Source organism: Aptenodytes patagonicus, chromosome 4 (genome assembly GCF_965638725.1).
Source record: "Aptenodytes patagonicus chromosome 4, bAptPat1.pri.cur, whole genome shotgun sequence".
Classification (NCBI taxonomy): Eukaryota; Metazoa; Chordata; class Aves; order Sphenisciformes; family Spheniscidae; genus Aptenodytes; species Aptenodytes patagonicus.
In genome coordinates, this window is record NC_134952.1 from 44212734 (window position 1) to 44227506 (window position 14773).

At 37.6% G+C, this 14773-nt stretch overlaps 1 protein-coding gene across 6 annotated transcripts in view; it reads right to left on the reverse strand.

The window, feature by feature from the left end:
* Positions 1-14773, reverse strand: part of PALLD (palladin, cytoskeletal associated protein) — a 220776-nt gene that overhangs the window by 200150 nt on the left and 5853 nt on the right. For all 6 annotated transcript variants that reach the window (XM_076336551.1, XM_076336555.1, XM_076336554.1 and 3 more), the window contains exon 2: positions 13116-14162. In XM_076336551.1, coding sequence (XP_076192666.1) covers positions 13116-14161 — 1046 coding nt within the window. In that variant the 5' untranslated portion in view covers position 14162. The remainder of the gene's footprint in view (positions 1-13115; positions 14163-14773) is intronic.

Here is a 14773-nt window from a genome sequence, read left to right on the forward strand (position 1 = left end):
TTCATGGGCTTAAAGGGCAAGCCCACGGCCTATTAAATGATCCACACTTACAGTCCACTTGACAGAGCCCTATCAAACTGTAGGACTTGTTAGAAAGAACACACTTTCCAGATGGGTTCTAGAACTAATAAAATAAGCTCAGTTTTCACTGCTGTTTAACAATGTTTCTTCTGTGTTTGGTCTATTATAAGCTTTTAGTCCATAGCCTTCTCTACCTCCCTCAAAGTCCTGTCAGCGCTCATCGCATGAACTTAAGTCTACCATTTTCAGTCATCAGCTATGAATGTTTGCAGAAAAGTCCTATTTGTTCAATTTCATCATCCAGATCTCTAAAGTTAGCTTTCACATTGTCAAGAATGCATTTACAGAGCATATTTCTGACATGACAAAGTTTTTTTATTAGGAAAGAATTTTTAAAGCATCAAGTTTCAAAGTGATAATTATATTTACTTAATTTATATTTATAAAGAAACATACTGTATCTTACAAAGGTATGTCCTGTTTACGTAACATTATTAAACGGCTGTAATTACCCTTAAGAAACGATCCAAGACATGGTGTTGCCTTTAGGCAAATGAGCAAACATGTCAAAGATTATTAAGCATAATATTTTAAATAGGATTTGGAATAGCACTGCATACCTGTTGAACACTGATAAGTAATGATGCCAGAATTACTGACTCCAAACACTTCTCTCTATGAAAAGCCTCACTACTCCATTTCTCTTCACATTTCTGTACAAATAAAATAGTCCACTCCTAAAACATGTGGGTTCCTTCCCACCTCTGTTCTACTTAGCCTCTAGATTTAGTTTTAATTTTCACAGATCGATACTTTCAATCAGTCCATGACAAGCAGACTGCTAATGTATTTCCTCACCGTCAGACTTCTTGGCTGTTGATGCTTTGCACAATACTGGAAAGGCCCAGAGACAGTATATAAGATTTATACAAATAAGTGCTGAAACATGAAGTAAAAGCAGCCTCTTGGAATATTGCCTCTGGCCCTGTTTCAGCACCACTTTTGTTGGAAACCTATATTTTAAAACTACTTCAATTAAGCTTAGTTTTTAAACTAAAAATGTTTAACATGGACAAAGCCAGTGTAGTGAAAAAGCTTTCTGAAGACATGTGGTGTCTTGTTATTTTAGAGTTCATCCAAGTCTCATTCAATTCCTATGTAAATAAAAGGCAAAAGTTCTTTATATGTATATTTTTTCATTATGCAGATAGCAGCACCATTTATCTCATTTTAGAAGAGTGATTTTTATTAATTTGCTTTTAAGCTTTTCACATTAGCCATCAAGCATAGAATCAGTTTAAAATGTCCTTTGATAACATTTTCATCTAATCTTTGAGTCTTTTTATAAATACTAGTTAATACGTTATTTATTTATGGAGCATTAGCAAGGAACTTTAGATCTGCATTCTTTTACTGAGAGGCAGACAAAGCAGAACAAAAGAATAAAGATGTGAACTGAGATTCTTTTAAACTTTCAGTAATGTAATCAGAAATACACCAAGACAGAGACATTGGTATTCACAAATAGACAGAGAAAAATAAAATAACTGAGCTGGAATTCTCTTCCTAAATCCAATTTGAAAGAGCAGTCCTAGTTTCAACAACTATCCCATTGTTTTTACAATTGCCTCTTATAACATCCATCTTCATGCACCTAAGTGGCTTTATTCTTCCTATTTTCAGGATGAAAAAGCAAAAACAAAGTATGCAATTTTCTAAAACAAAAACTACAAAAGATATTTCAGTGTTCATGAAAAATACTAAACTTACAGCTCTGAAGAAAGAGAGCCTGGTGATGCACAGAGCCTGTATAACAAAGATGAGGAAATGCATGCATCATGTAGTCAAAACTATTCTACAGAGACAAGAAATAAATGAAACGTAAGAATAACCCCAGTGTCCAGGATCGATAGCTCCTCCTTGGGGCTTTTACAAAAAACAAACAAGCAGTCCATGTCCCCTCCAGCCACCCCACACACCCCCCAAACACACCCACACATTCTCCATTTTAGATCTTTGAATATTCTTTTTGTAACATCAGTGGACTTCTCAGCCTAAGTTATGCTTGAATTAGCAATCTGTTTATTTTATAGACTTTCATAAATTATCCTGTTATCACAGTCTGGATTTTGTAAAGATCATTTCACCTAGGAAAGAGCCTGGCACTCCAGATATACCCATTTTAAAGACTGTACTCTATGGTTTTAGACAATAAAGCAAGACAAAAAAAACCTATCCAAACAGACATTGGGTTATCATACACTACAAGAGTCTCCTAAATGCTGTTCTTAAGTAGCGTGATGACAAATAATAAAAATCCTCTTTCCAACATCCCTGTGGTTCTAAGGTAAAAGGAGTATTACTTATGAGTTAAGAAAACTGATGGACTACTAGCATTTCTCAGATATGCCACACTATTTTTAAAGCAGATGGGTACATGATCTAAACAGGCCTTAACTCCACTGTATGTTTTCCCCCAGATGCAGAAAATCCTGACAGTGTGGGCTTTCATTGCCACAAAATGAATGGAGAATGGAAAAGAAAATATTTGAAAGATGCATGTTATCTACCTAAAACCTGCAGGCCACAAATTACTACAGGCAGCCACTGCAATAGCTTAACCATTTGTGCTAGGGTATAAACCCTTGCTTCCCCAATAAAGCCCACTAGTCCAGAACACTTTTCTAAGACAAACAGAATTAAGAAGCAGTTTCACAAGTCACTGAGGTGACTTTCAACGTTACATTCCAGATCTGCTCCAAAGGAAACTGAAACTTCAGGGATGTCTGGAGATAGACAGGCCTTATCTCAAATTAGCGAAAGCAAACAAACAACATTCAAGACAGAAGAATGGCATAGCGTGGTCCAACAAACCACGAGTCTAAAAGGAAATAAATGAGAAGGGAAGAAGGGCTAAAAGAATAACAAGGTCAAGACTGCAAATAGCAATTATTTTGACTTGTAAATGAAGGAAAAAAAAAAGCAAAAGTAAAGAAGAGATTACTGACATAAGGAAGAGTAAGAAAAAAATATTATTGTGACAGAAAAATATTGAGGATGTCATATCGTTTTCATACCTATAGATATTGTATCTTAATTTGAACGCAAATAAAATGCTAAATGACAACACATTACTGCTGAACAGATTTCTGAAAGGAATGTACTACCATATTAAAATAGCTAAAAACATTTTTCTATTTACACTCAGCAATATTACACATGCTGTTTATACTTTCAGATGATCTTCAATGCTCTATACACAGGAAAACATCCAAATCTACAAAGATAACTTTTCTGACCCAAGGAACTCCTTAGGTGCAAGAAACTTCCTCCATTCTAAACAAGTACTCTCTCTTTGCAGAAGACTAAGAAGAAGAAAGATTAGTGGGATTCTACTCTGAAATGATTAGTAGAAGACTATTGTAGATTCCTGTATAAAAGTACATTTATTGGGCAAAACAGTTTCATAAAGAAAACCAGTTGGACTACAGGGAGAATACAAGAAAAAGGTTTATATTTGGGAGCAGTTTAACAACTAACTCCACAAACTGTCTCCCTTAGGAAATAAATACAAAATATTCTGGAAACACTTCTTGTTTACAAAAGGTTGCATAATAAAAAAGAACCACTATTTCTTTAATAACCAATTAATAACAATAAACAATTATAACAACACTGTGAATTAATGGAATAGAAACTGTTGTATAAGTTAGGGAATTATTTTAGATTGATTCTTACTGTAAAACATTGCATTTGATAATTGTGGTGGGTTGACCCTGGCTGGATGCCAGGTGTCCACCAAAGCTGCTATATACCACTCCCCTCCTCAGCTGGACAGGGGAGAGGAAATATAATGAAAGGCTTGTGGGTCGAGATAAGAACAGGGAGAGATCACTCACCAATTACCGTCACTGACAAAACAGACTCAACTTGGGGAAAATGAATTTAATTTATTACCAATCAAATCAGAGTAGGATACTGAGAAAATAAAACCAAATCCTAAAAACACCTTCCCCCCACTGCCTCCTTCTTCCCAGGCTTAACTTCACTCCTGATTTTCTCTACCTCCTCCCCCCCAAGCAGCGCAGGGGGACAGGGAATGGGGGTTGTGGTCAGTTCATCACACATTGTCTCTACCGCTCCTTCCTCCTCAGGGGGAGGACTCCTCACACTCTTCCCCTGCTCCAGTGTGGGGTCCCTCCCATGGGAGACAGTCCTCCATGAACTTCTCCAACATGAGTCCTTCCCACAGGCTGCAGTTCTTCATGAACTTCTCCAGCGTGGGTCCTTTCCACAGGGCGCAGTCGTTCAGGAACAGATTGTTCCAGCGTGGGTCCTTTCCACGGGGTCACAAGTCCTGCCAGCAAACCTGCTCCAGCATGGGCTCCTCTTTCCACAGGGCCACAGGTCCTGCCAGGAGCCTGCTACAGTGCAGGCTTCCCACAGGGTCACAGCCTCCTTCAGATGCATCCACCTGCTCTGCTATAGGGTCCTCCACGGGCTGCAGGTGGATATCTGCTCCACCATTAACCTCCATGGGCTGCAGGGGGACAGCCTGCCTCACCATGGTCTTCACCATGGGCTGCAGGGGAATCTCTGCTCCGGTGCCTGGAGCACCTCCTCCCCCTCCTTCTTCACTGACCTTGGTGTCTGCAGAGTGGTTTCTCTCACACATTCTCACTCCTCTCTTCAGCTGCAATTGCTGTTGCGCAGGAACTTTTCCCCCTTCTCAAATATGTTATCGCTGAGGCGCTACCACTGTCGCTGATGGGCTCGGCCTTGGCCAGCGGTGGGTCTGTCTTGGAGCCAGCTGGCATTGCCTCTGTCAAACACAGGGGAAGCTTCTAGCAGCTTCTCACAGAAGCCATCCCTGTAGCGCCCCCACTACCAAAACCTTGCCATGCAAACCCAATACAGTAATAAACTAAAGTAAAACCATCATGAATACACACAATAAACAGAAAATCCAGTAGACCAACAGACCAAAGGAAAAAGTGAAACATGATAGAATTGCTGTCCTTAAAGGTTGTTAAAATACTTTATATATGAATTTATTTGAGTTAAGGTGAAAAATGTCACTTTATCCTAAAACTATCAATACCTGAATAATAAGTATTAGAGAAACATATCAGGAGATGGATGTGTTAAAAAAAAAAAAAGGAGGAGAGGCACTTTGCTATAATTACAGTATTAATAATGAATTTTGGCAAGTTTAAGTGACAATTCTCAATAATAAAAATTGCAAAAATTCAGAAATACACCATTTGTATAGTCAATACTATCTCTGGAACAAAGTAGTACTTCAGTTTCTGCCACAGAATTGTTGCCTAATGCTGTCCTCTCTCAAAAACTACAGAGCTTCATTTTAAAGCACACATATAGGAAATAGTGTGAGAATCACATTAAACCTCAATAAAATATTTGATTTTTACAGTATAAGAATAATAGATATGGCTGTTAATGATTTTCAAGTCATGAGAGCCCTCTCCTGCCACATAGAACACATACTAATCCTTTTAATCTTTTATAAAGTGTTTCTGCAATCACTGTAGCTACCATAGTGCTTACAGTCTAGTAAAGTCTGTTATTAAGACACATTAAGCATCTCATTGTTCAGAAGCAAGTTTAGTTCTTGGGCTAGCAAACAAGAATGGAATTAAAAAATACTTTAAACAAGTTCATCATAAAATAGCTTCACTAAAGTTTTCATCTTGAATAACCTAAATATGTATATAAGCTTATGAAAATATTTGAAAAGCAGGACCTGAACCACCTGGTTCTAAACTCTAACCTGAATAGTTAAGATTTTACAAACGGAAAAGTAACAGTTCTGAAGATTATTATTAAAGAGCTTATACAAAAAAGTGAGAAGAAACAGGTTTTTTTGAACTAAGGATACCTAGGATTGTCAAATATGTTGTTAAATATGTTCTATTAACACACATACATAAATAGCACTCATACTTTATAAAAAATAACTAGTATTAAAGCCTTGCCATAATAGTACTGTATCTCCTACCAAGGCACTAGTGTTTCATTACAACTACAAAATTTACACAATGAGAGACTAAGAAAAAAACCTAAATGCTACCTCTAAACCAGTTTTCCTACCTGAATTCAAACCTAGTAACGAAGCAGAAACTACATCTGTGACACCCTTTACATTCCCAAGACTTAAAAATCTACCAACTGCTGTCTAGGTAGTTCAGTCACTATTGTCCTGTACACCTGGATTCCACGCAGCTGTGTAGATCTGTGTTAAGCATTACTTAATCTGACTTCCAATGTTCTTTGCAGCTGTGCCTGATTAGAGTACTGGGGGATCAGGCCCTTTATTATAGGAAGACTTCGGTGGAGACATAGTTTATTGCATGTTTTTAGACTTCAAAGCTTTTAAAGGCTGTAAAACTGGATAAGTTTTGTGAAGTTGTAGAAATCAAGGTAGTTTGAGTTTTACTATAAATTTAAGTATTGTACTTTGCATTTGTTTCTATATTTTCTAAGAACAGTTCTGGATTACATGCAAGTAATGTTTCTAGGTGGGGATTTTGGGTACTTGTTACAGTGAAATTTAGATAAACAACACTTATGAGAAGAAAAAGGTTATAATGAGAGCAAATAGATTCCTTAAAGCAAAGAAGCCCTGAACTTGCCATGTAGTATGCGGAAGGTGCTTTTTTTTTTTTTGTCAATTTGCTGTGGGAGAAGGAAGAGAATATACTTTGCACAAAACATTTCAATACCTATTGTGCTACAGAATCTGGGTGAATATCTGTAAATACTTTAATCATAGCTTACAGCTCAGGGCAGACCTCAGAAGTGATTAAATATTCAGGTAGTAAGGCAAATGCTGAAGAGCTCTAAGTCAGTCCCAGCAGGGATTTGCTTTCGCAAGCTCAGTGCTAACTTGCGTATTTTAAGCACTACACTGCTGATGCACTTTGAAGCAGAGCTACTGACTGATACAATGATTTTGAGAGTAATATAGAAAATTTCTCTTTCAATTTATATTTTATATGCTTTAGACCTTCTTTAGAAGACACATACCCTAGAACTTCTCAAACTACCCAATGCTTTGCTAGGTCTTAGGTTGAAATCCAGGTTGTTCAGCAATGTTAAAATTGTTCTGACCAGTGACAAAATCTTTGTTGTTAGATATCTACTTTTCTGCTAGTAGAACTAGTAAGTTAGGCATTGAATTTTGAGGAAATGTCATGGTTCTTGAAATTTAACTGATTGTTTTCTTTTGGGATTCAACCCTAACATTCTAGTTATAAGCCCTTCTGTCAAAGTTTACTTATTTTACTCTTGTAGAACAAAGTTACTTTGGTCAAGTTTTGTCACTCAAACCATAATACTTACAGTTTTTACTTTCTATATGATACAGCTATGAACATCCAAGGAACTTAAAATTTAAGAGGCCTTCTTAGTCACATAACCTTCAAATATAAACCTTGTCCTTACACTACATTTGATGGTTTTTTTGCTTATTATAAGATTCTGCAACCTTGTTATCCTTAGCCTTATAAGAAGAGTAGCAGGTTAAGGCAGGATTCTAGCTCCAATTTGGATAGGTTGAGGACTTTGGAAAGTTTGGCTCCAAAAAAGCTATGAAAAGGGAAGAAGGCCAGTTATAAAGATTATTGGGATCCAGAATAAAATGTGATGCATAGAAGAACAATAACATGCTAAACACTCAGAAATACCTAAGTAGTTTCTTTTGAAGGCCTTTTGCTCTGCTGAAGATCACTTGGATGAACTCACGGCCACCAGTGCTTGATTCTGCCTAAATATCAGCTGTGCTTATTACTAGGCTGGACAACTTCTTGGGTGCTGGGAAAAATAACAATTTAGTCAGTGCTTTTCTTGTCACCATTAAACTATTGTTATTTCATCATGACTTTAGGAACTATGGCTTCTGGTTATTTTCTTTCCAGCTGAGACAAAAAATGAAACCCCCAATTGCTCTCTACTTTTATCGCACTTGCCACACAGAGTTCCAATAATATTGTTTGCAGTGGCTATGTTATTGGAACTGGCTTTTCTGGGAAAAATCAGAACAACTGAAGCCTCGTTTCTGCAGATTTTATTGCTATGTGCAAATGTACAGACCATGGTAATCCTGGCTCATGCCCCTGTCTGCATCTCCTGTTCAGCAAGTTTTGAATGTGGTAAGTGGCTGGCTCTTATGCTTCACAGACCAGGTAACTGTTCAGCTTGTTCTATAGCCCTTCTTTTGGCAATAACATTAATATCCATTTCTGTCTTCTACCTATTCAGCAGTTTTCACAAATCATTTAATATCTTTTACACCTTTTTTCCGCTGGCCAGTTTCTTCAGAAAACAGTAGGTATTTAAATCTTTCCAATTCATATGATTATGCACCAAAGATTTTTTTCAAAGGAATTACAAATCAGAAGTTCAGTCTAATGAAACAGTTGTCTAAGTACAGTGCTTTAGAAAACTAGATTACCAAAGTACAAGAGAATGGTCAACTAGTATTGTATCACTGGTGTTTTGCTTTTTTTTTTCTTTTCTTTTTTTAACCATATAAAACTCAAATTTACAGAATTGTTCCTGGAAGTGGCACAAACAGCAAGCATTCTTCACTTGCTCTGCAATACAACAGTGGTTTTAAATAGGCTTGTCTTTTTCCACTGCAGCATATCAGCTATTTACTGGATATTCAGGATATACCACACTCCCTTTCAGCTCCAGAAAGAGGGGAAGTGAGGTACATAGGTGATATTATGTAACTGTTTAGATGTTCCTAGACATGTTGTTACAGTCTAGAATCCACCACAAATTTTTCTGCATGCTTTCTTATCTTCTAAAGGAAAGAATCCCCTCCTTTCCCCAAGATTCAGAGATAGGACTTTGGAGTCTCATCCAAACAGAACGCAAGTATTTGCTGTGTGCTTACACGGTTAGCACAGTCTCTTAACCACTGAATGAGTTTTGGCTTTTGCTCTATAGGCTCCCCGACAGCGCTCAATAGCTAAAGGGCTCTATACTTCCCCCTTGTGCGGCTCGGCCCTCAGAAGAAATCCAGCCTGCGAGAACCCTGCCCGTGCTGTGTGCGAGTGACCTCTTCAGCCAAATCAGCGTCATTACAGAAAGGGCACGGTGCAAAGTTGTATTGACTTCCAAACGAATAGTTTTTGAGGTACAGCTGCCATATTTTTCCTTTCTTGAAGATCCACAATGAAATGGAGGCTAAAGGGGAAATGTATTTTTAGTGGGAACTTTGGAAAAGTAATTTTTTGTTAGTAAGTAATATGTTTTCTTTAAGTATATTCACAAATTTGTGTGCTGTTGCCAGATGGAGAATTATTAATAATTATTAAATAAAACCAATTAGAGGGTGGAGCATGCAAGTGTATTAAATTGACTGTGAAGGAGCTTTGAAAGAGACTGAGAAGTTGGCATGAAGCATATTTGCTGCGATTCAGCAATGGTTGTATCTGCAGACTACTAACATAGCACAATTATGGGTTTCAAAAAGGGAAATAAACCAAAAGTTACAAATTAATTGATACTGATGAGATTACTTAAAAGTATACTTGATTTTAAAATCATCTACTATTATGTCAGCAGTGTTTCTCATGATTCATTCTGCTCAGTGATTAAGACTTGCCTTCTCATTTAATGATTCTGCAAGAGTTAGGATTCAGAAAAGCAGAGTTTACATTAAAACTTAAAGAACATAAAGCTTTTTTTCTAGATTTCTTGTAAACATCTTGATATCAGCAGCCTCTGAAATGAATACAATGATGTAAAAGACCTAAGCAAAAAAAGCTCCATAGCTTGTACACAACTTCCTAGTTCAGTTGATATTTATGTACAGTTCTGGAGTCATATCACTGAAGTAAAGACTGATGTTCTGCCAGATAAAATAAGAGCAACAAGATACTGAAGTATTACAACAGCGCATCTTTGCTATTAAAACTCTGCAACCTCGGTGCTGCTGTCAAACTCACCTAAACTATGCCGTATTTCATAAAAGAAATCAACAACTTCTAATCAGTTCTGAACAGAACCGTACTTGTACCAATGGCAGGAAATACAGAGTATGTGAGTCTGATGGCACCAGTGAGGTTTTTTTGCTGTGTTATGAAAGTAAATGCCTGTTGACCGTAGGCTCTATGTAGTGGATGTTTAGTAATTCTGTTTTTCGAGATCCTCCATGCCTATGTGCTGCCTATTCTAAGATCATTTTCACCCTGCAAAACAGATTTTGCAACTCAGTAGAACTGAAATATGTGTTAAAGCGTAATAGACTGATGGTGGTAAAACCATTCAAGCCAACAGAAACAGTGTTTCACTGTAGTAAAACAGTATTGTCTACAGACTGACTCTCAGTACCTTAATACTCTTATTAATGACTTGATAAGTAGTACCCTATAAAAAAAACTTTGTGCCTCTTGCTTTCTTAGCAAAGAACTTTGTAACAAACTTTGCTGTTTAAGTTACAGAAGTATGGATGTTATCAAAATTGAAATACTAGGAAAACTAAGTTCCTTTGAGGCAATATGTATCACTGTGAATTCTCACCTGTAAGAAAGACAGTTTACATTTTTTTTCTTCTAGTTGCATTACCTGTGGATACGAGTGGCAGAGCAACTCTTTCTCCCTGTGCCATCCATTGGCGTAGAGATGGGGGTATGGGTGGGATTCACCTCACCTATTATAACAAGCTAATAATGAAGTGTTTAGTCTGAAGTATTTGCCTTAAGTTCTTGTTAAAGTACCAAACAGGTGACTCTTGGTAGGTGTGCTTCTCTAGTGACTGCAGATGGAGTCTAGGGTGACTTGATCAGGTTAAATATCTAAGCTACAGATAGGTAAAATTAGGTGAAAAGGTCTTCAGTATTAATTAATAGTAATTATTTTTTTTCCTTAAGGGTGGTCCCTCTGTCTGTTGCTACTACTCTATTTTACAACTCAAAAATATCAGTAACAGCATGTTAGCTGTCATATTACCTAACCCAACAACAACAGAATTACTAGAAGTTAACAGCTTGTGTTGCCCTAGTGTCCACATCAGTACCACTGGCAGCCTGCAATATCTCAGTGAGGGGGAAGGAAGAACCTAAGAAAAGAAACACACTGGCTGTCATAATTGTGTGACTTCTACAATTACCCTTTCCTGCTTCATGGAAGTCTGAAGGAGAACGAACAACTGGAAGGCTTTTCGCACCCATAACAGTGATTCTTGTCCTTTTTTCCCAGCAGATATTTAAAAAAAATAAAATACCAAACGACTATTAATGACATGACATGGCTGTCATATTGCTTGATGGGCATTACAATTTAGGCATTACAATTACATTTTTGGGGTAAGCTTCCTGACCTGTTGTCAAGGCTCATGATGTAATTCCTTTGTTTAGCATACTTAGCTTGTCTTGGTTTAGAAGATCAGTTGGCTTCAGTTTGTAGGACAATCTAAGCTTGACTACATAACCAGTGTACTCAATGTGTTGAGGTACAACTTTTTCCACTTTGTATGGACAAGAACAACTGAACACACTTGATGTCTCTATAAATGATCTTTTGACCCTGTAAAAATTTCAGTGTCTCAATATTCAGCTTGTCTGGGATACATTTTCACTGAAGACTCAGAGAAGGATAAAGGCAATGCTGTTGTCTTCAACAGTCACAAACAAGACTCTCTGGAGATATTTTCTACAAAGTAACTTCTCACCTTGGATATACAAGCACATATAGCCATAACATGACTTTTCAAAGCTGTACTTTTTTAATCTTGTTGACAAAGATCTAAAATCTTCAAACTGACAGCTCTGTTTATTCCCTCTGCAAACCTGTATCAAAAGGTACAGATTTTAAAAATATGTTAAGGACTGATTTCAAAGGAGAAGTTCAATTATGGTATGTATGAAGACACTATTTAGTGATGGATATGAATTCCTAAAACTTGCATAGTTGCAAGGCCTATACATGTGACTATCTGCAAGCAATCAGGGGTAACTTAATGCAAAATATTAGTAATTTCAAGTGTTGAAAAACTTCACAGCAAAAGACAGGAAGAAATTTAAAGCACAAGTATTACAGGAAAGTGATTGCCACGTTCCTTTAAGGAAATGTTGAGAACTTTAAAAGAATTACGTAGTCTTCAGATGTGACTAAAGAACCTTACAGGAAGTTCTGAATGGGGAACTACAAATTCTATCCTGTCCAAATAGGACTTTTTGGACAAAATTTTCCTTTGAGAATATCAAATATGCTCAGTTGACTTGAAACCAAAATAGGTTGTGAGGAACTATTAAACTAGAGGTATAATCTACCTCTGTATGTTTAAGCAATCATATTAGCATTAAGGCTCAGACCTCTGAAGAGGCAAACACTGTCTGTGCAGTGCTGGTTGACCTTAATTTCTATTAGCTTTAAAAAGAAAGGAAGAGAGTGGAAAGTATTATGAGATATTCAGCCCGCACTGATACTGCAAATGTAGCTTTTATAACTGCTATAAATACATGTCAATAAAGAACCTAAACCAAACAAACTTACACAGCTGTTACTTTTATGTTTTGTCATCGAACAAAAGCAAATGCACATAAATTTCACTACAAAGTATCAAAAGAAGTTTTGAAATGATGAATAATGTCTTCTGGAAATGTCTTACACAAGACAATATTTGGCTAGATCTGGGTTATCTCATAGTATAGACCCCAAATCCCATTGGCATGGGGCTTGGAGACATTCTTATTAATTGACAGTAAAAACTGTATCAACTGCCTGATACATGCTCTTCAGGGGCAAATTGTGAATTCTTTCACCTAGATTAATGAGGTAACAGTCACACAGAATGTTGTTAGAGCCAATTCTGTTTCTAATTTTGCCATGTGGCTCTTGAATCAAGTAGAACTTCATTTCCCAAGCAGAAAACAATGAAACACTCTAAGAGAACTAAAGAGGTCAGAATCTGTTATTCCATGTGCTTACTAACCACTGCATGATCCACTGTTCTTATGTGACTACCTCTAAGCAGGTCCACTGTGATACCTGTCCTTAGGTATCTTCCACAATTAGAAGATGATGGTATCCAGTAACTTAATTAAAAGGCATGCACTTACCTGACATCAGGGACTGGGTTGCCAGCAACTCTGCATTCCAGCAATACTTTGTTTCCTTCAGCAACTTCCTGGCTCCGGAGCTTCTGAGTGAATTGAGGTGGTGAAGATTGATTCTCTTCCATGTTGATGAAGGGGTGGCAAAGGACCATTTCACTCTGAGTGATGCTCTCCCTTTCAGAAAAGTGTTCTCCATTCAGATCAATCCCAGATAATTTTGCCTCAGGCTCAGTCTCTTGATGTGGCTTGTCAGGCTCCTGGTTCACTGAGGTACTTGCAGCTGGTTGTTTCTTTTTAGGAGACAGGTATCCACTGTCTGGAGAAGAAGAATCCCCATCAGGACTTCGGCCTCTTGTCTTTGCTGCCTGTCTAAATATAGATGACAGTTCCTCTATGAATGTGGCAGCTTTGTCACACAGCTTGTTCCTGAAAGGAACTTCTCCCTGGGATGCCAATTCGGGATTTGGGCTTGTCTTAGGCACACCTGGACCATCTTTCTCCAAATGTTTCAGGCTTCTAATGAAGCTGGGACTAGCAGTTAGCAAATGGGAGGGACTTGCTTGCTTCCTGGAAACTGTGACAAAACTACTTGCTGTTTGAGGTGCGGTGGATTGCTCTTTCTGATTCCCTGGGAGAATGTGACTTGCAGCGGATGAAGTCAGACTGCTTGCTTGAGGCCCCCGTAAAGCATCTTGCTCGTGCAGCTTGGTATCCCTGAAAGAAGGATTTTCTGAAGTGCTAGAAAGAGAGGTGTTGAAATAATGAGTCAGGTCTGGTGCTGCATTCTGATCCTCCTTCATGGAATTGGCAATGGCTTCCCGAGCTATGTCAAGGCTCTTACATATCTCTTCCTGGGTAAGGAAGGCAGAAAGTTCATTTGAAAATTCCCCATTCTGTATGTCTGATAGGGAATCATAGAAAAAGTCATGGTAGGATGAAGCTTCTGACATATTTTCAGGATATCCCCTATTGGTGCCTCTCTCTGCACAGTAAGCCTCCTTCAGCATTAAAGAAAGAGGCAATGCCTGGCCACAACTTCTATCTTGCATCCTGGAAGACACAAATAAAATTCCTTACCAAAAAAACCCAAACTTGTCAATAAAAAACCCCCTGTTATATCCTGGTTCCCATAAGCTAGACACAAAACTGGGAGTAGAGCAGAACCCAACTGTGCATGAAATACTTACCATAAACCTTGGTTTCTATTAGAATGGGCCAGGACTGCAAATTGGAGGAAATAGGTGGAAATGAGAGCACTTAGTAGTAATTTTTCTCATGCGTCTTCCTTCAGAACTATGAAGACATCCTTTGTCTGTATATTGCCTATCACAAGCTCAATTCCACTGGACCAATCTAAGTGATTTTTTATTTCACATCTGATTGTTATTTCACATCAATGCTATTACACTTTTTCTGGTTTTAGGCTTATGATGATTTGGGGAATATATTTACTTTTCTCTTTCCCATAACACTGCCTTCCAGACACTAAACCATCAAATTCCAAGAGGAACACACTGTTCTAGTTGAAACCATTATAAGAATCTACACAAGGATGTTTGGATTAGAAATTCCAAGTTATCCTTTCTGTTTAATGTTGATAATGTGTTTAATATTATTTTATTTCTTGTGTTAACATTTTTAACTTGTTACCTTTCAGTACA